Here is a 21,956-nt window from a genome sequence, read left to right as displayed (position 1 = left end):
GAGGCCCCGGCAGGGCGCGGCGATGCTCCCGTGCTCTCGTTTGCCTTCGGACGCGAGAAATGGGAGGAAACCCCCGAATGCGTCGGTGACCGGGGCCGCTGCCGCCTGCCTTACCTTGTCCTCCGTTCCCCCCGGGCCGGAGGGACCAGGGCCCGCGAGCCCCTCAGGCTCTTGCCCACGGCACGAGGTGTGTGTTGAACCCCCCGCACTGCTGGACAGGCCGGAATTGTCTCCTGCCCAGGACGAGGTGCCCATGCCCTGCAGGAGCAAACGTGCCGGGGCAGCCTGGGGAAGGTCGATGTTTGGTGGCTCAGCTTTGTATTAGAAGCCAGAGGATGAACGTTTTTGATAGTAGGATTTGTCTTCACTAATGGGTGTGTGGGGTTTGACCTGCACGTGTGGTTTCTCTCTTCAGGCTGTGCCTTATCCAGGAAAGGAGAACAGCTCTGGCAGAAGCACCTTGTCAAAGCAGAGACCGACTGTGTTCCCTGAGCTGGGCCAGGACACACCACGGAACATGCTCATGAGGATCATCCAGACCCGTAAGTGTCTTTTTTTCAGGAAAACCAGGGACCTGAAGGACAGTGTTTTGGTGGAGTTGAGAGCAGGAGCTTCCCTTTTGTAGCCTGTTGTTCCTGCTGTGTTAGATCAGAAGTGCAGGCCATTGTGTGACTGGTTTCTCTAAAAGAGGAGTTGCTGCAGTGGAAGGAGGTGGTGTGAGGCAGTTCTGTCTCAAAGACCAGGTCTTGCATGGGTGAAATATTCTTGAACATCCTCTTTGCTCAACCCTCTTGCCCTGGTGAGCAAGAAGCCTGTGACCTTTGTGTGGGGGTGTGTGGATTTGCAGGCTGCAGCTCAGCTCTGATGCAGGACCTGGGACCCCAAATTTGGCAGCCTTGGCTCTGTCACTGTGCACAACAGCCTTGCAAGGAGCTAGAATTCCAATCATTTTAACCAGGTCTTTATTTCAGCCTATTAATAAATATAACTTACAGACTGTGGTGTAGATGGGCAGCCTGCTGCATGTTGGCATCCTTGCTGGGTTGAACCATGGTAAGGGAATGTTTTGATTTGTTGGCAGAACCAGAAGTTTCACCTCTGGCACCCCTGGTGTTTCAAAATGAAGAAAAAGAAGAAGCTGCATCAGAACTCCCATCTAAGAGGGTTCTTAGCATGTAAGTATATATTTTTTTTAATTTGTACTTTTATTTTTCACATGGCCAGGTGTCCCTGTGTCCCTGTGATGGGACTGGGGAGCAGGATTCTCTGCTTCTCTCCCAGGGACCAGGATTCTGTTTTGTCAGATGTTCAGAAATACCTCTCCAGCTTTAAAAGTTTGGTAGGAATCACTGGGACTGGGGGCCTGCAGGTGTGTGCTTGCTCCCCCTTCTCAAATGCAGACTTTTGGTATCTGTTTGCAGTGGAAGTGCAGTGAGTCACCAGCTGGTGAAAGCCTCCCTTTTTTGGTTGTCAGGGAGAGAAACTAAAATAGAAGCCCTTGGATCTCCCAAAGGCTCCAGGTCGAGTGCAGATGATGCTGAGGTGTAACCACCAACTGCAGCACCTTGTGTTCCTGTTTTGCCAAATTATGCTTTACCAAGTGGGTAAAGCATAAATTAGGTGTTGATCTGCTAGAAAGCAGCCCCATGGAGAACCTTGGGGTCCTGGTGGATAAGTTATCCATGGGACAGCAGTGTGCCCTTGTGGCCAAGAGGGCCAATAGTATCCTGGGGTGCATTATGCTGGCGTGTCCAGCAGGTCAAGGGAGGTTCTGCCCTGGTGAGATCACATCTAGAGTGTTGTGTCCAGTTCTGGGCTCCCCAGTTCCAGAGGGACAGGGATTTGCTGGAAGGAGTCCAATGGTGGCTCTAAGGATGATGAAGGGATTGGAACGTCTGTCATACCAGGAAAGGCTGAGAGACCTGGGGCTGGTTAGTCTGGAGAAGAGAAAACTAAGAGGGGACCTGCTTAATATCTATAAATACCTGCAGGGTGGGTGTCAAGAATGGGCCAGTGTCTGTTCAGTGGTGCCTGTGACAGGATGAGAGGAAATGGCACCAAGTGACAATACAGGAAGTTCCACCTCAACTTGAGGAGAAACTTCTTTCCTGTGAGGGTGACAGAGCCCTGGGACAGGCTGCCCAGAGAGGTGGTGGAGTCTCCTTCTATGGAGACTTTCAAGCCCCATCTGGACACTTTCCTGGGTGTTCCTGCAGGGGGGTTGGACTGGATGATCTTCAGAGGTCCCTTCCAACCCCTGTGGTTCTATGAAATGGGCAGGGGCAGCACAAAGGACACACACCCCTCCTTAGAGAAGTTAGCTTGGCTTTACTGGTTGCTGTTAAGGGTCACACAATGACCACTATGGAGAAATACACAATATCTACTGAAGAGAAATATAACAACACTTAAATACTGCAGCAAAGCAAAGCCCAGCAATGCAGCTCTTCATCACTACGCAAGAACAGCTCCAGTGATGAAGAGAGATACATCACCAGTTGCCCCTCCTACCTTCCCATCATCCAAGTGTGCAGTCGCTGGGCAACCAGCGAGACCTGGAGTTCCTCCCTGGCCACTGGGAGCTCCTACACAGTGTGTCCCCCTGTAGCTGAAGTCTCCAGAGTTTGTTGCAAGAGGGTCCAGCCTTTATAGAATGACTTGTGTATCTCCTTGTGTGGAAACAGCTGGTGGTACACCCCCTGACCAACTGATTCCAGGGCTTGGGGCAGCCCTGAGGACAGAGCCAGAACACTGTTGAAAGGGTTCCCCAGAATAGCTCATTGTTGTGCATGCACTGTTATGCATGTTATCAGCATAAGCCATATTTTGGTGGTCAATTGCACAAGAGTCTGCTAAAATACCTGGTTTGACCTCAGCATAAGTGGTTTGTGATTGGTAAAATAATTGATATGTTTAAAATTATAATTAAAACGTAACACAATACTAATTAGTACAAAGATTATTAGCTACAAAATAGATACAGGACTCATCTGTAGATCAACTCTGGCTTGGGCCTGATGTCCAAGCACTTCAGTTCTCTGCTACTGCTTTTTGGTTGCCCTTGTTTCTTCTGGTAGTGTTGTAAATAAATAGGCCTGATTGAATTGAAGAGGCTGAAGTGTGGTTTGTTTGCTTCCACCTTGGTATGAGATAGAAGAAAAGCAGTGGTGCTGATAGGGCTCAGTTTGCTTTATGCAGTTGTGTCACAGCACTGGTTTGTGGTTTTGCTCATTGCAAAGGAGACTCTTCTAAATAATGGGATTTCTTTTGGTTTTGTAGCTTAACTTTTTGCACTGGCTATAAGCAACCTTAAACAGGTCATGGAAAAGATTAAACAAGCTTTTATCTTTCTGGTTTTTTAATAGAGGAAGAAACATCTGAGTTTTTTCTAATTGCAGCTTGTTTTTTTGTTTTTGTTTTTTTAATTAAAAAAATATAAGCAATATAATTTTAATTCCTTCTTGATTTTACTTGTATCTCTTTTCTTGTCAACCTTTCTTAAAGGAAAAAAGCAAGACAGCTGGATCTCTGCAGGGTTTTATATTCCATGTGTTACCTGGTTGTTGAAGTTAAACAGAGTTTTATAAACTATTTTAAATAGGTTTTTTTAAATGTTAAGTCTTCTTGAAGATTCCCTCAGAGCCTTCCTTTGCTTGATATGAACTTCCTTGCATGTGGGAGGGCTCTGCCTTCCCTGCTTGTAGTAGTACCTGCCAGCATGGATGTGGGAAACAAGGAATTTCCTTCCCTGCTGCTTTCTGTTGATTCCCCATCACAAGCTGGTTAATCCCAATGCTCAGGCTTTATGCTCAGAACACAGTAATGGAAGCAACTCAGAAATTGACTTTCTGTTCCTGATCCAATGCTTGACTGGGATATTCCCTCTCCATTCCATGTGCCAGGGTGCTTTGTGATACCCAGTGTTTCAGGACAATGGCTTGTTCATGTCCACTCTAGCAACTGACCTACCTAATTGCTGTGGGTGCTGTCAGGAGAAGACAGCTCTGGAGCTTGTTGGAATTCCAAGCTTTATTCTAGTCTGACCTTCCTCAACCCTCTTTGTTATGAAGCTACACTCATGTTGTGATATTTTTTGTGAAATGTACTATGATTTAGTAGGAGGGGGTGAAGTGTTCCTGCATTTGCTGAGTTAATCACTGATTATTTCCTTCTGCTGCAGCAAGGACAGTTTTAATTTGCTTGTCAGCAAGATTACAGGAACCTGTCTAGGGTACTAAGGTGTGATGTTGTCTTTGTTATTGTGTTGATAGGGGGGAAATGCAGCTGTCAGAGCTTGTTCCTGAGAACACATCCATTGCCAGGTTCCATATGACTAGGAAGAGAAAGAAACTCAGTGTTTCTGAGTTTGAGAGAGCAGCAGACAGAAGGCTTCCCCAGCAACAAGGTAAGGCTGCAGCCAGAAATCCCCTTCCTCAGCTCTGCACCTGCTCTCCTTTGATTTTCATCTGCTGCAGTTTGAGTTCTGTAATTTATCAGCTGGGAACTTGCATGTTTGGAAGCAAAACTGTGGTATCACCTGCAAAGGGGTAGCAGAGGAGGTCAAAGCTCCTCCTATCAAATGTAAAATGAGCCTTTTTGAGCCAAGTTTCAAGCTCTGCCCTGACTGTACATAACTTCTTGACTGGTTTTCCAACTTGGTGCTCTGGGAGTTTTTGAAGTGTCTCCAAAGGAAGTGGTCCTTGTCTGCCCCTCAGTGCCAGAAACTTGAAAATAGAACAAGCTGTGTACCTGTTGCAGTTATGTGAAATAAGTTATAAGGTCCCCTTTTGAGAAAAAATGGTCTTGCAGTTTTATTAAAGAAATAATCTCATATGGGACCAAGTCTTCCCTTGAAACAGAAATTGGCTGATTTGTGAGATATAACTCTCAGTTTATCTGCAGTTGGACAGAGGCAGGTCAAACACCTCACCTTGGTTTACCTGCCCTGTTGGCAGTAGCAGCAGGAGTAGGATGCAGGGGTGGGACTGAGCTCCAAAGTAGACCCCAGTCCCTCAGCCCTGGGTGTGCACCAGGCAGCTGAAGTCCCCGGAAAGTTTAGGGGGGGATCTCATCAGTGGAGAGTGATTCATCCCACCATAAAGCTCATCTCCCTGTGACTAATTGTCCTTAACTGTCCTGGGAACACAAACACATGGTTTTGGGTGTGTAAAAAAAAATAAATCGTCTTTAGCCCCATCCCTGGTCTTCAGGTGCTCTGGGGAGATGCAGGCAGCTCTCTGAGAGCAGAGGGGATGTGCTCTAGTATTTTCTAGTTATGAGCCTGTTGTGCCACTGCTCTGATCTGCTTTTGGATTTGTGGAACATCCGTGGTGTTAGTTGTCTGCCCTGCTGAAGCTTCCAGGTGCTTTACTGTTTGGTTTGGGTTGCTGAGGGTAGTTGTGGCTGAGGCCCTAGCCCAGCATCTTACTGTTAATGTAGTAAGATAAATATTATTGAGAGTGAGGACATGTGTTGCATGAAAATATCTTTGAATTAACTGTTTGATTACCCTTTTAGAAATGGCTTATCAGAATTCCAATATCCAGTTCTGAAACACAGGCAAGAAGTTGTAAAGGGAATCTGTAATCTAATTCTGTTCTCACCAAAATGTAACTCTTGAGGATTGGAGCATAACTGGCTCTAGACAGAGGAGGAACCATTGGGGTGGGGAGGGTGATTTAGTGTAATTTCTCAACTAATGTGTCACAAATCTGTCCCCAGCCCAGCCAGCGTTGGACAGCACTGTCTTGGCTCGGTGAGTTCAACCTCAAATGTCTTAACTTCTGGCTGCCCAAACTCTGTCTGCCTTGGTCCATCACCTCTGGAGTTGTGAAGAACTGTAGGTACCTGGGTTCCTGCTCAAGATATGTCTTAATATTGGCACAATCATCTGCTCTGGTGACAGATTTGCAGGTGTTAGGCCCCACACCTTGTGATACTCAGATTTTTCTGCCCTGTCTGCCCAGGTTGGTCCAGCATGTGTTGCTGCTGGTGCTCCTTAGCAGAATCACTCCTCTTTCTTTTTTTTACGCTCATGCTTCCAACCATAAATCAGTATATAATATACCTTAGAACAATGTTTCTGCCTGTTAACTGATATATTATAGACATATATACAGAGCAATGAGGCTGGTGAAGGAATGAGAGGGAAAGTCTTATAGGTAGAGGCTGAGGGAGCTGGGGTTGTTTAGCCTGGAGAAGAGGAGACTCAGGGGGGACCTTCTCACTCTCTTCAACTACCTGCAGGGAGGTTGTGGTCAGGTGGGGTTGGGCTCTGTTTCCAGGCAACCAGTGACAGGACAAGAGGGCCTGGCCTGAAGCTGCTCCAGGGGAGGTTTAGGTTGGATATCAGGAAGCACTTCCTCATGGAGCAGGCGAGTAGACATTGGGATGGACTGCCCAGGGAAGTGGTGGAGGCACCATCCCTGGAGGTGCTCAAGGAAAGGCTGGGTGTGGCACTTGGTGCCATGGTCTGGAGATGTGGTGGTGTCAGGGCATAGGCTGGACTTGAGGATCTTAAAGATCTTTTCCAACCTTGGTGAGTCTGTGTGATTTCAGCCTATCAACTGACTCATCACATCAGTTGCAGCTATTGCAGTCAGTCTTTAGTGCAGTTCTGGTTTTCCTGTGCTGCTTTTCATGTGTTTTGATCACGACCCCAGCCCTGGTTGGCAGTTGGTATCACTGCTGTCACTGCAGCCCTGGTCTGGGGGCCTGTGCAGGGTGTTCCATGGGGCTGCATTCTGTCCTTCCTGTTTTTGAGTGCTCTGAACCCCCTTTTTAGGTTGGGCTGCCCAGAGACAGGATATAGCTGAGCGTGGTGTCTCTTGATGCGAAACACATCCAGGGAGATCCATCCTTTCCCATGCTTTGTTGGTGCTGTCTCAGCTCCCACCTCACAGTCAGTCCCACAGCAGGACTTGGCTGTGAATGCTGATACTGAGCAGCTTCTTAGACATGTTTTTTAAGTCTTCCTGCCACCCCACTGTAACCTGGAGGACATCTTTCCTCTCAGACGTTTTATTTTCCTTCGTTTTGTTGCATTTTGGTGTTGGTTTTTTTTGTTATCTACAATTTTTAAATTCCCTGGACCTTTTGCCAGGTGTCTCATGTCAGCCATCTCAGGTAGGAGGCTGTGAACTGGTCTGTTCCCTGATCTCTGCTGCACCTCCTGCTGTTAGGTGATACTGTGATACTTCATTGAGTCTCCTTCTCTGGAGACATTCCAAACCCATCTGGACATATTCCTGTGTGATCTACTGTAGGTGATCCTCCTCTAGCAGGGGGTTGGACTGGATGATCTCCAGAGGTCTCTTCCAACCCCCACCACCCTGTGACTCTGCTTCAACTACTTGTTCAAAGCAGACTGGCACGTGACCTTCAAGGTTTTGGGGCAGATTCCTCCTAGCTAAGGGATTTAGGAAATCTCAGTGTTAGCGGCACCATGTGTGACATCTGAGGGTAAAAAGAGAGTGTGTAAGTTAGGAAAATTACTTCCTTCCTCCTCTTTTTGCAGATCCCTTCGTGTGTCTGTTGGTTCCTTGATGCCACCAGACACTGTGGAGAAGAAGGGCTTGCTCCGGAGGCCGAGAAACCGCAGAGCTATTGATGTGGAAGCTTTTGAAGGGGGAGTGGAGCAGAACATGCTGAAGAGAAAAGGTTTATTTTGTGTTGTTAATTCATTTTTTTCTGGGGGGAGGATTACATAGGGTGATTTTTTAAAAGCAGTTCCTAAACTGGTAGAGTCCCAGACTGGTTTGGGTTGGAAGGGACCTTAAAGATCATCCAGTCCCAACCCCCTGCATGGGCAGGGACACCTCCCACCAGCCCAGGCTGCTCCAAGCCCCATCCAACCTGCCCTTCAACACTGCCAGGGATGGGGCAGCCACAGCTTCCCTGGGCATCCTGGGCCAGGCTCTCACCACCCTCACACCAAACAATTTCCTCCTCATGTCTCACCTCAATCTCCCTCTTCCAGTTTTAATCCCTTCCCCCTTGTCCTCTCCCTCCCTGCCCTTGTCCCAAGCCCCTCCCCAGCTTTCCTGGAGCCCCTTCAGGCACTGGAAGGTGCTCTAAGGTCTCCCTGGAGCCTTCTCTTCTCCAGGCTGAACACCCCAACTCTCCCAGTCTGTCTCCAGAGCAAAGGGAGTGAGGTCTGTATTTGATTTAAAGGTGTGTTCCCAGAACTCCAGTGTAATTTGGGAGGCCAGATCAGGACGAGGCAACCTAAATCCCCACTCTTCCAGCTTAAAACCATTACCCCTCATCCTGTCACTACACACCCTGGTAAATTATGTAGGAACTGGTAATAAATGTGTGTCTTTGCACAGTTTATCAAATAAATCCTTTTCCAAAACTTTCTTCACAGCACAGGACTATCTTGTGGACTCGGAAGCAGCCTCTGGGATGCAAACAGCCATGCTGACAAATGATGCAGAGGTGGTGCTGGATAGCACAGAGCTCTTTGTTCAGCCTCAGGTTGAAGAACCCAACCAAAACCAACTTTCTGCTCCTGAACCACAGCTATTGCATTCCAAAACTTTGGAACAGAGAAGCAAGATTTTGGATGCAGCTCAAAAGGAAACAGGGCTGGCGGGCCTGGTATCCAAGGCAGGCACCAATGAGGAAGGGACCCAAAGACATGCTGAGGAGTTGATCCTTGAGCATGGTGGTAGAATGACTCTTGTATCTCCAGGAACACCTGCAAACCAGAGAGAAGATCAGCAAGATCATTCTCAGGAGGATAACCCAGTGGAACAGCTTTCTAGCTCAGAAGAGGCGGTGGATGGCAGTGAGTCCTGTGGGTTGGGACTTGGGGCTTAGCAGGTATTATCTGAAACCACAGCAAGATCAAGGTAGGAAGGGACCTCTGGAGGTCATCTTCTCCAACCCCCGTGCTCTAGCAGGGCCACCCTAAAGCAGGTTGCCCAGGACTGTGTCTAGGTGGCTTTTCTGTGTCTCTGACGATGGAATCTGCAAACTTTGGGCAACCTGTTCCTGTGCTCAGTTGCCCTCACAGTGAGAAAGTGTTTCCCTCTGCTGGGGCAGAGCCTCCTGTGTGCCAGTCTGTGCCCTTTGCCTTCCTTGTGCCTCTGGGCACCTCTAACCAGCTGTTTTCTAAGGAGAAAGGAAGGGATTAGCAGAGAAAAGGTTCCTTGCTCTGAGAGCCCAATGGTAGGGAGGTCTAGGGGAAATGGAGAGATGACATGGAGAAAAGTGTAGAGGATGTGGAATAGGGGACTGGATTAAATGGGAGGAAGAGGAGGCTGAGGGAGAGAGTATCCTAAAGGTGCTGGAGTTTGTAGGGCAGGGACATCAAAGGTGAATGCTTCCACAGTTGTGCTGTTTTACCAAGGGTAGCTGGTGGCCGGGCTGCTCCTTGGTGTGAACTGAAAAATAAGTTTAAAAAGGACTTTTTCAGCAGGTTCTTAAGATACAACATGAGTTTCCAAAACTGTTGGAGGGAAAGGAAAAGCATCTTCTGTGTGTTTCTCTCTCTGCTTGGTTGGTTTTTCATTTCTCAGTTTAAAAAGGTCCTGGTGGCGCATCCGTGCGCTCGCTCTCTAGCTGTTAACAGATGGAGCTCCTCTGTGCCACCCAGAAGGTCCAGTAAATATTTGAGATCCCCATTCCCTCTAAAGCCTGAGAGATCTTTCAGCATGTATTTGAGAGAAGTGGTGTCCCGTATCATTGAAGACCTAGATGTAAGCGAGACAGAAGAGGAGATGCCTAATGCAGTGAAGGAATTGGAGCAGGAAGAGATTTTCAGCCAGGGTAAGACGTGGTTTCAGTGCTCAAGGCAATGGAGGACTTTAATCTGATTAAAACAAGGAGTTTTTCAGCTGACTTGCAGAGTAAAATAAGATTTTGTTGGGCAGTAGATGCTGGAGATAATTTAATTGGAGTTATATCAGACTCTGAGCATTTCCAGACAAGGTTTCTAACAGGAGGCTGTGACTTGCTCATGTGCTTGTTAGCACAGGAGCACTGTTTAGCATTTGTTTTGTTCACAGTGACAATTCCATGGTAGTGCTTATCTTCCCAGGGGAAAGGTGAATAACTCCCTCTTGGTTAGGAATACACCTGGCTAACCACTCTGTGTACATTTTAATTCTTTGCTATATTTATTTTAGTCATGTTGGCCAGTATCATTCTCCAGCACTACCCAGCAGCTTTTTAGCTTAAGAGATGGGCTTCAAGGTTGCTCTCCCTTAAAGATTGTCACTAGCAGGTAACAACTAGTTGTTGTATTTCATTTTCTGGACTCCAGGATCCTTTTTAAGTCTTTCCCATAGTTCCTTCAACAGTGTCTGGAAATAAGACCATTGCCATGTGGGTTTACCTCTCCCCAGGCTTAATTACATCTGAAGTTTGACATGAATGAGTTACCTTATGGAAGTCTGGAAACTGAACAATCCACAGCACCAACAGTTTTGTTACTAGAATTTTAAACTGGATATTTGCAGTGTCCAGAGGTTATTGCTTCTAGGTACCAGGTGTATCAGCAAAATTAGTAATGTGGCCTTTTTATCACAATATTACAGCCTTTGATTTTAAACAGTTGTGATAGGGTAGTTAACTGGGCAGCAGATATTCCTCCCCCCTATGCTTACAGTTGTGTGAGGCTGGCACTTTGTAATCCCTCTGGATTCCTTTGGCCTGCTGTACTTGGATGCACCTGTGGGGTGTGAAGTTGAAATGGGATGTGGTTCTTGAGGTTGATGGAAGTCACCTCAGAATTGTTCCAGCTCTGTGAGCAGCAGCTCAAAGACCGGGGGGGTGGGCAGGAAAGCAAATGACATGTAAAAGTGATGATGAAAGAAAGAGGTGACCAAAGGTCACTGTGGCACCATGGAAATTATTGTCCTCACCTTTTGATGCTGTGTGCAGATCTAACCTCTCAATTTCTGAATAAATTTAACAGAGCTAGAGAAGGTGCAGAGAAAAGCAGTTTTACCATTCATGAGAATGAAATCCATGGAGCAGTTTCTGTACATTGAATGGCTAAAGATAATGGCTGCTTAGCCTGGAAGAAAGTGGGAGTGAAATGTAAGAAGTTTAAAAAGAAAAACCTTGAGCAGCCTGGAGGAGATTGTTCAGCAAACCAGCAGCTCCCTGAGTTGTCAGTGTAGCAGCTAGAGAGGAGCAACGGGCACTGGCAGGTTGTACCAAACTGCAGGAGGGATTGCTGCAGGGGAAGAGACCTGTACATGATCCAGGATCACAGAGTATCAGGGGTTGGAAGGGACCTTCAGAGATCATGGAGTCCAATCCCCCTGCCAGAGCAGGATCAAAACCAGGGCAGGTCACTCAAAGGCATCCAGGCAGGGCTGGAAAGGCTCCAGAGAAGGAGACTCCACCACCTCTCTGGGCAGCCTGTCCCAGGGCTCTGTCACCCTCACAGCAAAGAAGTTCTTCCTCATGTTGAGGTGGAACTTCCTGGGCTCCAGTTTGACATTGCCCCTGGTCCTGTCCCAGGGCACAAGTGACAAGAGCTTGTCCTGCCTTCTTGCTGCCCTCATGTATTGAGAGACATTCATTAGATCCCCCCTCAGTCTTCTCCTCTGCAGACTGAAGAGCCCCATGTCTCTCAGCCTTTCCTCCTCAGGCAGGTGTTCCAGTCCCTTCATCATCCTCATAGGCTCTGTTGGACTCTCTCCAGCAAATCCCTGTCCCTCTGGAACTGGGGAGCCCAGAACTGGACACAATACATCTGGAATGTCTCAATAGCATCTGGTATCCTCTGTTGGATCCCAGCAGGGACCTGGTAGTGTGGGACTCACTGGTGCCTGTCTGTCTTAGGCAGGTTTAGTGTTGACCTTTTCTCCCCACAAGGCCAGCTAACATTTCACTTAACCTTAGGCAAGATTTATCCCTGTTCTGGTGCCGGAAGCACAATGTTCTGCTTGGTGGGGTTGATATTCCTGGTTTTTTGCACCATTTTTGGCCAAATTGCCTTGTCCCCTTCATGGGGTCTTGGGGGTCCTGAGGGCATGGCACTTGTCCTGTTGAGTGTGGAACCTCCCAGTCCCTGGAGAGGGTGTGAAAAATCCCCTTTTACAGCCCTGACTTCTGGGCTCAGCCAGGATTTTCAAATCCTTCAGCAATTGACAGCACTGAGAGAGTTCCCAGTAAGATTTTTGCAGGTAATTCCCTGGTACTGTTCCATAACACTTGGTTTCTGAGTTATGTGGTAAAAAGAAATGTGGAGTATAAATTTAGTATCTAGGGAAAAAGGAGTATTTTGAGTGCTCTTCAGTATCTGAAGTTGTTAATGACAAATCACATGTCCAGTTATTTCTTCTCTTTCTGTCTGCTAGAGGCTTGTCTGAGATGGTTAAAACTACTGGTGGGTGCTCTGCTCTTTTATTATGCAATATCTCCTGCAGGATTATTTATTCAGGAAACCTGAGGACATGGGAAGAAGGATCTGAGCACAAACTCCATGTGTTGTCAGGCTTATAGGGAAGAATTTGGGGTTTCACACAAGCTGCAAAAGGGAGAAGAGAGGTAGAGGTGGCAGATCTCGGGGACCTCTCCTTGCTGATAAGGGAAGTTCCTTCCTTGGGATCTGACCTGCACCCCAATGAAGTGGCTGTAGAGCAACCCCAGGACAAGCTGTGCATTTCTCAGCTGTAAACTTTTGGAAGGGAACCACATCTGCTTCCTTTCCTCATAGCTTGTGGCTCTTGCTGAGTTTACTTCCCTGGAGTCCCTTTGAGTTGTCAGTCTGTGTGCTGGTGGCAGATTGGGCCCTTTTTTGTAGGTAAGACTGATGACAGAAGTTCCTATTTTAGCTGCAGAGCATTGTGCAAATGCTGGATATTCTGAACATTTGGAGAAGGAACTGACCAAAAAAGCAGTGTCAGAGAGAAGTGTGGAACAAGTGGCCAGAGTTGAAACAGAAATGGCTCCTTCAGAAGAAAAGGGGGTAGCAGAAGGCAATGTGGAACACCCAGGCCCTCCTGAAGCTGGTGAGGACAAGCTCTAATCCTGATCAAATCTCTAATACCAGGGACCTCTCAAGCTGCATTATTGGCATCAGTGCTGAGAAAGAGACTTGTAAATTCTCCTACATTGTGAAATCTGGGCTAAATGCTGGGAAAACATCAAATTAATTGTGCTCAAATGGAAAACGAATTTATATTGGCAATAGTGTTGAGTATTTTATAATTGCAGAAGGGATCTTTGATTAAAATTCACTGGTGGAAGTTCCAGAATCAGGCCAAGATTGATAAAATTTGGAGAGCTTCTTAATGTGTTGGCAAATCAGGATCTCCCAAGGGACTTGTTCTGTATTGCTGCTTCTTCTGAGTTCCAACAGCTGCAGTTAGGCTTTGGTGAGACTTAGGTCTGAGTAAAGGAAGATAATTTAGAAGTAGCTCAGCTAATAATGTCACTCAAATCTCAGGGGCTTCTCCACGTTTCCATGTGCTCTATTTTTTCATGTGACCTCTGCACACGTGGATGTAGCAGAGGGAAAAGCTGAGGATTCACCAGTCCTTTAGCTTCTCTAGTTTGGTGTATTGACATCCTAATCCTTAAGATGGGAATATGATAGGTGGCAGGCTTGTTGGGAATGGGAAGCTGGGTTTCATTCTTAGAGTGCTCTGAAATTTGGGCTCTGATACTGGTTTCAGTGAAGTGTTTTTCCTCTTGGAAATCTAGAATGTCAGCGTGATAGTGTTGGAGCTGGAAGTCTGGGCAGGAATTCTCATGCTGTTTCCTCCTCTGAGAAGTCTGGGATGGAGCCATTAGAGGAAGATTCTGAGGAAGCAGAGGAACTAGAGCACCAGCCTATCATGGTTGAATTGGATGACCTGCAAGATCCTACTGAGGATGAATCTGAAGACTCTGCAAGTGAAGGTAAGCAAACCATTGCAGCAGGAGGGAGCTGGAGAAGTTTTTCCCTGCTCTTTCTTGACAGATTGAGGAACAACATGGGTTAGGTTAATAATGTTATTAACAGGTTAGTCCATCAGATAGTCCAGCAATGTTCTAGGGCCAGATTGTTGCTGGCTCATCAGGTGGTTCAGAGACCTAGATCGTCTTGTACTTTCTGGAACTGCACAGGTAGACAAATGAGTGCAAAGTGGATTTTTTATTTCATCCCTGAATGTGTTTCAAAATCAGGGTGCTCAGGGATGTGGTTTAGCAGTGGGCTGGTAGAGCTGGGTTAGTAGAGTTAGGTTAAAAGTTGGACTGGGTGATCCTAGGTCTTTTCCAACCTGAATGATTCTATACAGTGATACAGAGAGATCCTCCAATTTAGTCTTGGACTCCTTCTGACTTCATGTCATTGAGCAGCAGCATTGAGCTGCTCTTTCCACAGCCATTTGTATGACTCCAAACTTACTTTAGAACCTTCTGTTTTGAATGTGTAGTTAAATATTTCCTCTCCAGTTAACCAAAATACGTTGGCTTTCCAGAGAGTGAGGGGAAGTGTCTGTTTCCAAACAGCTGTTCAGACCGTCTGCTCTTGCCCCAGGAGTGCTTGTAACTTTTGGAAGATCAAGGCTGCATTTGAGAATGCCCAGAGTGTGTTGTAGGGGTGTCTTTGGGACTAGTCTTAGTCTTTCAAAGCACAGTGCACCCCAAAATAAAAAACCAAACAAAGGACATCCTGAAAGGATCTCCTTGTCCCTGTGTTCAGAAGAATTTGCCACTGGTTTAGCAGGATGCAGGGAGACAGCTTGCAGAACTTTGAAGTTCTCTCTGGGAAAAGAGGCTGCAGCTTCTTGGCAGCCTAAGTTGACCCCCCCATCAGCCCCTGCAGCCCTGCCCTGGGTGTTCCTCACCCTGCTGCTCCAGCCCAGGGGCTGGTGGGCTGGGCCTGGCTCAGGGAAGCCACCAGCCTCTGTGTCAGGAGGAGGGCTGGGTGGCACTGCCACCTGGCTGGGCTTCTGCCTGCTGCCTCAGCCCTGTGTGCTGCAGGAGCTCTGAAAGCAGATCTCAGCTCCTCAGGTGCTTTTTTTCCCTAGATGTTTCCATGAAGACACCCACGTTTGTCCGTGCTGCAGCCTCCAAGGTACCAGGGTCAACTGCACGGCCTGCAAAACCTCCTGCTCCCAGGCTGTCGGGGACCCCCCCCAGCCTCTGTGGCAGGAGGAGGGCTGGGTGGCACTGCCACCTGGCTGGGCTTCTGCCTGCTGCCTCAGCCCTGTGTGCTGCAGGAGCTCTGAAAGCAGATCTCAGCTCCTCAGGTGCTTTTTTTCCCTAGATGTTTCCATGAAGACACCCACGTTTGTCCGTGCTGCAGCCTCCAAGGTACCAGGGTCAACTGCACGGCCTGCAAAACCTCCTGCTCCCAGGCTGTCCACTCCACATCCTGCCAAACCTGCTGCTTCCAAGTAAGTATGAGCCACCTTCAGCAGCAGCCTGGCAGGGGGTGTAGGGGGGGGTGAGAGCCCAGCCCAGCTCTGGCGGCTGTTTGTGCTTCAGCAGCTCTGGCAGGGGCCAAGCAGTCCTCCACTCTTCAGTTCATTCACTGCTTTAGCAGCTGAATAAAGAGTTCTTTCCACTCATGTCCATGCTCTCCCAGAACAGATCTGATGCCTTGAGCCTTTCCAATGAATATTCCTGCAATATTTTTCTGTGCTGAACACCAAAACCTTTTCCCAGGAGCTTTTCAGCTGCTAAGCTATGCTGGAGCCATCATCTGCAGTGTGGGCTGCAGAGGCCCTTGCAGGAGAGTGGGAACTTCAGATGGTGTTACATCCATCAGATGGAATGACACGTTTGTACTGACTGCAAGGACCTAAGGCTGTATGTGGTTGCCTTGTGCTGACTGTGAAATGGAGTTCACCAAGAGGCAGAACAGGAACCTGTCCTCTGCATTACTCCAAATTCATTACAATTTGCCTCTCCCTTCACTAACCAGGAGCCAGGAGGAATTTTCTAGCCCATGACTCTAGAATTTTGTTTATTGAAGCAATAGGCACTAACACCCAATTCTTGTGCCTTTACTGCTGTGAACAGAGATGGTTGGAGAACAGGAGTAGTTTCCTGTGGGACTTAAAGTCTTGTTTAAGGGAAAAAGCCAACAACAACAAGCCCCCTCAAAACTTCACTAGTCCAAATGTTTGTGCTAGTGTAAAAGGTTGTTGTGGCCAACTGTTCTGTGGAAGGAGATGTGTCAAAAGAGGAGCTTCTGGTAAGTCTTGTCCACAGACAGATATCATGGAGGGTGTCCTGCAGGTGGGAGGTGGCCTGTGGATGCATCTAAGCTGGTGCACTCCTGGAGACTGAAGAGACAGGGATGCAGTGAAAACTGCAGTTATGTACTGGAGAGAACCATAGTTTGCTGGTGAGTTATTACACTAACATTGGAAAGCTGGAGTGGCTCCCCTGTGGTTGCAGTGCTGTGTGGGTTGTTACACAGTCTACTTGTGGGCATCTTGAAGAGTTGGGAGGGAGAAGATCTGAGGAACTTGGGGTAGTTTTCACCCCTTCCAATTCAGCACAAGGTTTGCCCAAGCTCAGCCTGATCCTCTCTGCCTCTCCCATGTCTGTTCATTCCATCTGGGAATTTTTCATTCCCCCACAGGCCTCCTCTCCGGGCTAAGCCAGTTCCACAGAGGAAAAGAAATGAGTCTGGAGTAGCAAGTAGTTTGATAAAGAAGATATTTAGCCACTATGTGAAAATGCCAGTGACCAGAGAAGCTTTCAAAATTGTTGAAAAATGGTAAGTGACAGCAAAGTGCTTCTCCTCCCACTCTTTGTAGGCTTTTTTTTTGTCATTCTTTTCTCTCCTGAAATAACAAACCTGTTGGAGTGGGGCTGGCAAACTGGCAGCCTCCCTGCTCAGCTGGGGAGTCACACAGGGTCTTAAGGCACAAGGACAGAAACGTGCTGGGAGCTTTTGGCCACTGTGAGGAGGGTGTCTGACCTTCCAGGAGCTCCAGGGCTTTGTTCCAGCCAATACAAATTGCACCATTCCCCATCTGCTCCCCTTAACAGCACATAAATACCATTAGCACTCTGTGAGCTCTGGAGAATGGTCACTGTACTGGGCAAGGTGAAGCTGCTCCAGCTGTGCAGTGTTACATCTGGATCCAGGTTTCTTGGCTTTTTGGATCCACAGACTGTGTGACTTTCATGAGTAAACTCTGCATCGAGTCCCAGGCTGGTTTGGTTCGGAAGGAATATTAAGAGTAATCTATCCCTGACCCCTGCATGGGCAGGGATACCTCCCACCAGCCCAGGTTGCTCCAAGCCCCATCCAACCTGCCCTTCAACACTGCCAGGGATGGGGCAGCCACAGCTTCCCTGGGCAACCTGGGCCAGGCTCTCGCCACCAAACAATTTTCTCCTCATGTCTCACCTCAACCTCCTTCTTCCAGTTTTAATCCCTTCCCCCTTGTCCTCTCCCTCCCTGCCCTTGTCCCAAGCCCCTCCCCAGCTTTCCTGGAGCCCCTTCAGGCACTGGAAGCTGCTCTAAGGTCTCCCTGGAGCCTTCTCTTCTCCAGGCTGAACACCCCAACTCTCCCAGCCTGGCTCCAGAGCAGAGCTGCTCCAGACCTGGGATCATCTGCTTGGCCTCCTCTGGACTCTCTCCAACCATTCTGTTATAGGTTGAACACTAATGGAGGTTGTTTAAACAGCGTCACCCTAAGAGCTAATAGTCTAATCAGTCCTCAGTGCTGTTTTTCACTTGTGTTAACCCCTTTTCTTGCATGTGGAGGGATTCTGGGACAGGTTCTTGTTGGATGCACAGCTTTTTCCCAACTGTCTGCCTAAGAAGCTGCACTTTCTTCCTTGGGCTGGAAGGATGTTCCCTGTGGCAGACTGAGCTGCACAGGGAGCAGCTGCAGTGCATTTTGCCTTCACAGCCTGATTGATTTCCCTCCTCACTCCTCCTTCAGCTCTGAGAGATACTTCAAGCAACTGAGTGATGATTTGGAAGTTTATGCCAAGCATGCAGGGAGGAAGACAGTGGATATGGCTGACATGGAAGTTCTCATGAGAAGGTAAAGGGAGGGTTGTTATTAACCTGTAGCAGTGTCTGTGGTGCTTTGATAGCCCAGCAAGACTTTCCTTGCCTGGCTGTGCACGAGCAGGAAGTGTTGCTTAGGACCTTTCTCCAGAGCAGGACAAGGAGCCACCAGCCTGGCAGGCCAGGCCTCTCCCAGAGATCATGTTCCCCTGACCCCAGCCTGGATGAACTGTCCTCAGCCTCTCACTGCTGCTCTGACCTGCCCCATCTCATGCTTGAATGTACTTTGTCCTATGACCAAAACACAAGGGATTTATTCTTGGCTTGGGAGTCCCTCCATAAAACGATGTGGGGCCTGAAACACTCATTGCTCATTTAGAGCCATTATTCCATGTTGTTATTCCTTGTCACCACTGGAAGGGCTTCAGATAGGATACTGAAGTCAACAGAGGGGTTTTGCAGGGCACATCTGATTAAAGGCATTGGCTTTGTGTGGGTCTGTGAATGGAGCTGGTGCTGCTGCTTAAAAAGAATTATCTGTTGCTGTCCTGATCCAGAGATGCTCATGTTCCCACCTGGCAGGGGGGTGCTGAAATGAGTATGAACAGGCTGAGACACACAGTGGTTTGGTTGGCCAGGTCTGGGGATCCTGAACTCTTGTTTTACCTTTTTCTGGATGTCCTTGTGCCTTGCCACTGCCTTATCAAGGGGTCAGGAATTGTTCCTGGCTCGTGACTGAGAGCAGTATTTCTGTTCCTGCCACAAGGATCAATATTGCTTTTTGTCTTTGTAGGAGAAAAAACTTGATGCTGCCATTGAAACACTTTTCACTGACAATTCTGTTTCTTTTCTGCTTTTGTTTTGTTTTGCTTCTCTCTTTGCACCAAGACAAAAGCTGGTGACAGAGAAGATGCCACTGCACGTGCTGATAGAACGTTTCCTCCCTCTGGAGTACAGGAAGCTCCTGATTCCAGTGGCTGTGAGTGGAAACAAATTGATCCCTGGCAAATGAAGGTGGCTGTGGTGGGCAGGGAGGTGGGTGGCTCCAGGAGCCTGGCCCAGGCTCTTCCTGTGCCCCTTGGGACTGCTCCAGCAGTGGCAGTTGATGTCCTCTTGGACTGGGGCAGGCTGTGCTGTGGCTCTCATACCAGCCTCCTGCATCTCACCAACCATTGTTGTAAGTAGTATCTTGCATTTATGTTACATTTGAATACTTGTACAGCTCAGAGAAATAAACTGTTCTGTGGTTCTGCATGTGCTGCTGGTGCCAGTGAGCTGAGAGGCTTCAGCAGGGCCTTGTTCCACATGTTCCTCTTGGATTCCACTTGGTTCCACTTACCTGTTTTGGTGCTTTTCATACTAACTCCTTGTTTGCTCCAAACAAAGGAGGAAAGTTATGGATTCCCTCAGGGAAACAGGCAGCTTCTTGCTGTGTCTCTTTCTAGAGCTGGGGCTTTCAAACCTGGGTCTTGTGCCCTTTTGCCAGTCTAGCCTCTTGTGGTAAGAGTGGGTCATAACCCATCTGGGAGCACAGCTGCTCACTGGTGTGCACTGAAAGGGAAAGGGTGCTTTATATTTTTATGTAAAACTAAATCTGATGGAGAATTAGCAAGTGATATTTAAAGACAATTTTGGAGGCTCTGGGAAGACCTTGTAAGGGTCTTCCAGTGCCTGAAGGGGGGACCTACAGGAAGCTAGAGGGACTTCTTACAAGAGCATGTAGGGAGAAGGGAGAATGGATTAAAACTGGAAGAGGGGAGATTGAGGTGAGACATGAGGAGGAAATTGTTTGGTGTGAGGGTGGTGAGAGCCTGGCCCAGGTTGCCCAGGGAAGCTGTGGCTGCCCCATCCCTGGCAGTGTTGAAGGGCAGGTTGGATGGGGCTTGGAGCAACCTGGGCTGGTGGGAGGTGTCCCTGCCCATGCAGGGGGTTGACCCTCCTGTGCTTCAGTTTGTGCCCATTGCCCCTTGTCCTGTCACTGAGAGGAGTCTGGCCCATCCTCCTGACACCCCCTGGAGATACTGATCAGCACTGATGAGACCCCCCCTCAGTCTCCTCCCCTCCAGGCTGAGCAGCCCCAGCTCTCCCAGCCTTTCAAACCTCCCCCAGTGCTGGCTGGAATCTCCATTATTAGGTAATTCAGAAGTTTCTCCCAGGTAAATGAAGCTTTTCTGCTGCTGAGCTCACTGGTGAAAATTCTCTTGTGTAACAAAACTAAACCACTTCAGAATTCATTAATTTATGAGTTGAAGTTATTTTTAGCCCCTGGCCCTCCCTTTTCCTGTAGTGTCACCAGTTCTTCGGCCACGTGGGCACAGACACTGGAGCTTAAGAAGGATTGGCAGGAGTTCAACTCAATCCAGCAGAAAACCCTGGCCATGCTTGGTCTACACAAATGGTGATGAGGTTCCATCACCTAACAGAAGAATAGTCCTGCTGGTCTACGGAACAGCAGCAGTACCTGAGGCCTTGGGCTCATGAGTGTGGCTGATCCAGCTCCAGGTGACTGCAGTGGTCACTGCCAGCTCAGGAGGTTGGTTCTTACCATGTTTGATGCTGCTTGATGCAGAAAAAGTACTGGGTAGGACCTGGGGGAGACCCTGGCTTCCCAAACTGGACTGACTCTCATGGCAAATGCTGTTTGTGGAGAAGGAAAATAGGACAAACCTGCTTTTCCAGGGCAATTTTCTTCTTCCAGACATCCTTTAGGATGCTCACCACATCCTGCTTAGTCAGCTTGTTGCTCCTGACTTCGTCTCCATACCTGAGGCACATAGGCACCTCCTCACCTTTGCCCTAAGTAATGGAAAGGAAACACAGACACAGGGAAGGTCTGTGTTCACCAGAGCCACCTGCTCAGCATCTAAAGACATCAACATGAGTCACTGGTTTGGGTCTCCTTCCAAGTGCTGTAGAACACACCAGTCAGCACTTCTGCAGCCTGTGCCAGGTGCTCCAAGGTGGACAAAATGGGACTGTGAGAGGTTCTGCCCAGCCAAGAGGAAAGATCTGCCTTGGAAATAGCCACCAGGAATGGCAGGGCAAACTGTTCAAGCTTCTGGAGAGCCTGAGGAGGAGATGATGGAGGAGCAAAGCAATGCCACGTGGTCCCTGAGAAGTCCTTTGGGTACGGGTGTACTTGGTATGATGTGAAGAACCCTTGATACATTTCCTGGTCCCTGTGTCATTTCTTGATCCCCCCCACGTGCAGTGGGGCAGTGTGAGCTGAATTAACTTCCTGATGCCAGGGAAAGGAGTCATCTCCTGCTGGGTAGTCTTAGTCATCTTAGTCATGTCTGAATTCAGCTTCTCAGCAGAGAAACAACCAGGGAAAAAGAACAATCTGCTCTCCAGTGATTGGAGCAGCTCTGCTCTGGAGCCAGGCTGGGAGAGTTGGGGTGTTCAGCCTGGAGAAGAGAAGGCTCCAGGGAGACCTTAGAGCACCTTCCAGTGCCTGAAGGGGCTCCAGGAAAGCTGGGGAGGGGCTTGGGACAAGGGCAGGGATTAGGAAGAAATTCTTTGCTGTGAGGGTGGTGAGAGCCTGGCCCAGGTTGCCCAGGGAAGCTGTGGCTGCCCCATCCCTGGCAGTGTTGAAGGGCAGGTTGGATGAGGCTTGGAGCAGCCTGGGCTGGTGGGAGGTGTCCCTGCCCATGCAGGGGGTGGGACTGGATGAGCTTTAAGGTCCCTTCCAACCCAAACCATCTCATGATTCTGTGATTCTATGAATTCGATTCTGCTGGGGTAACATCTCCATGGACACCCACCGTGTTGCTCAGCTTGGTATATGAGGAGCTCCAGCAACACAATCTTTACCTGGGATCAAGCTGACAGCAGGAGGGATGTGATGGCTCCTCCATGGAGCTGTCTTCCTGATTCCGCTGAGCACCTTCCCATCCCTGTGGATTTTCTCCAGAAACAATTCCCTAAAGCCTCTGAGCTGGCTCAGCCCAACCTGAAAACTCAGAGGAGCTGCAGCTGAAGGTCCCAGGCTGGCAGAGGCATCTGCAGGAAGCCTGGCAAC

The 21,956-nt window shown here is 48.5% G+C and overlaps 1 protein-coding gene across 1 annotated transcript; it reads left to right on the top strand.

Moving 5' to 3' along the window:
• The first annotated feature begins 517 nt into the window (after positions 1-517).
• CENPT (centromere protein T) lies at positions 518-18,947 on the top strand. Its single transcript, XM_010007840.1, has 13 exons — positions 518-542; positions 1,082-1,175; positions 4,272-4,405; positions 5,722-5,755; positions 7,517-7,659; positions 8,369-8,791; positions 9,568-9,774; positions 12,798-12,974; positions 13,669-13,866; positions 15,221-15,350; positions 16,547-16,684; positions 17,865-17,969; positions 18,824-18,947. Exons 1-13 carry the CDS (start codon positions 518-520, stop codon positions 18,945-18,947), a joined length of 1,932 nt encoding a protein of 643 aa, XP_010006142.1.
• Positions 18,948-21,956: the final 3,009 nt, after the last annotated feature.

Source organism: Chaetura pelagica, unplaced genomic scaffold (genome assembly GCF_000747805.2).
Source record: "Chaetura pelagica isolate M959 unplaced genomic scaffold, ChaPel_1.0 scaffold911, whole genome shotgun sequence".
Lineage (NCBI taxonomy): Eukaryota > Metazoa > Chordata > Aves > Apodiformes > Apodidae > Chaetura > Chaetura pelagica.
This window is presented reverse-complemented; position numbering and strand designations above follow the sequence as displayed.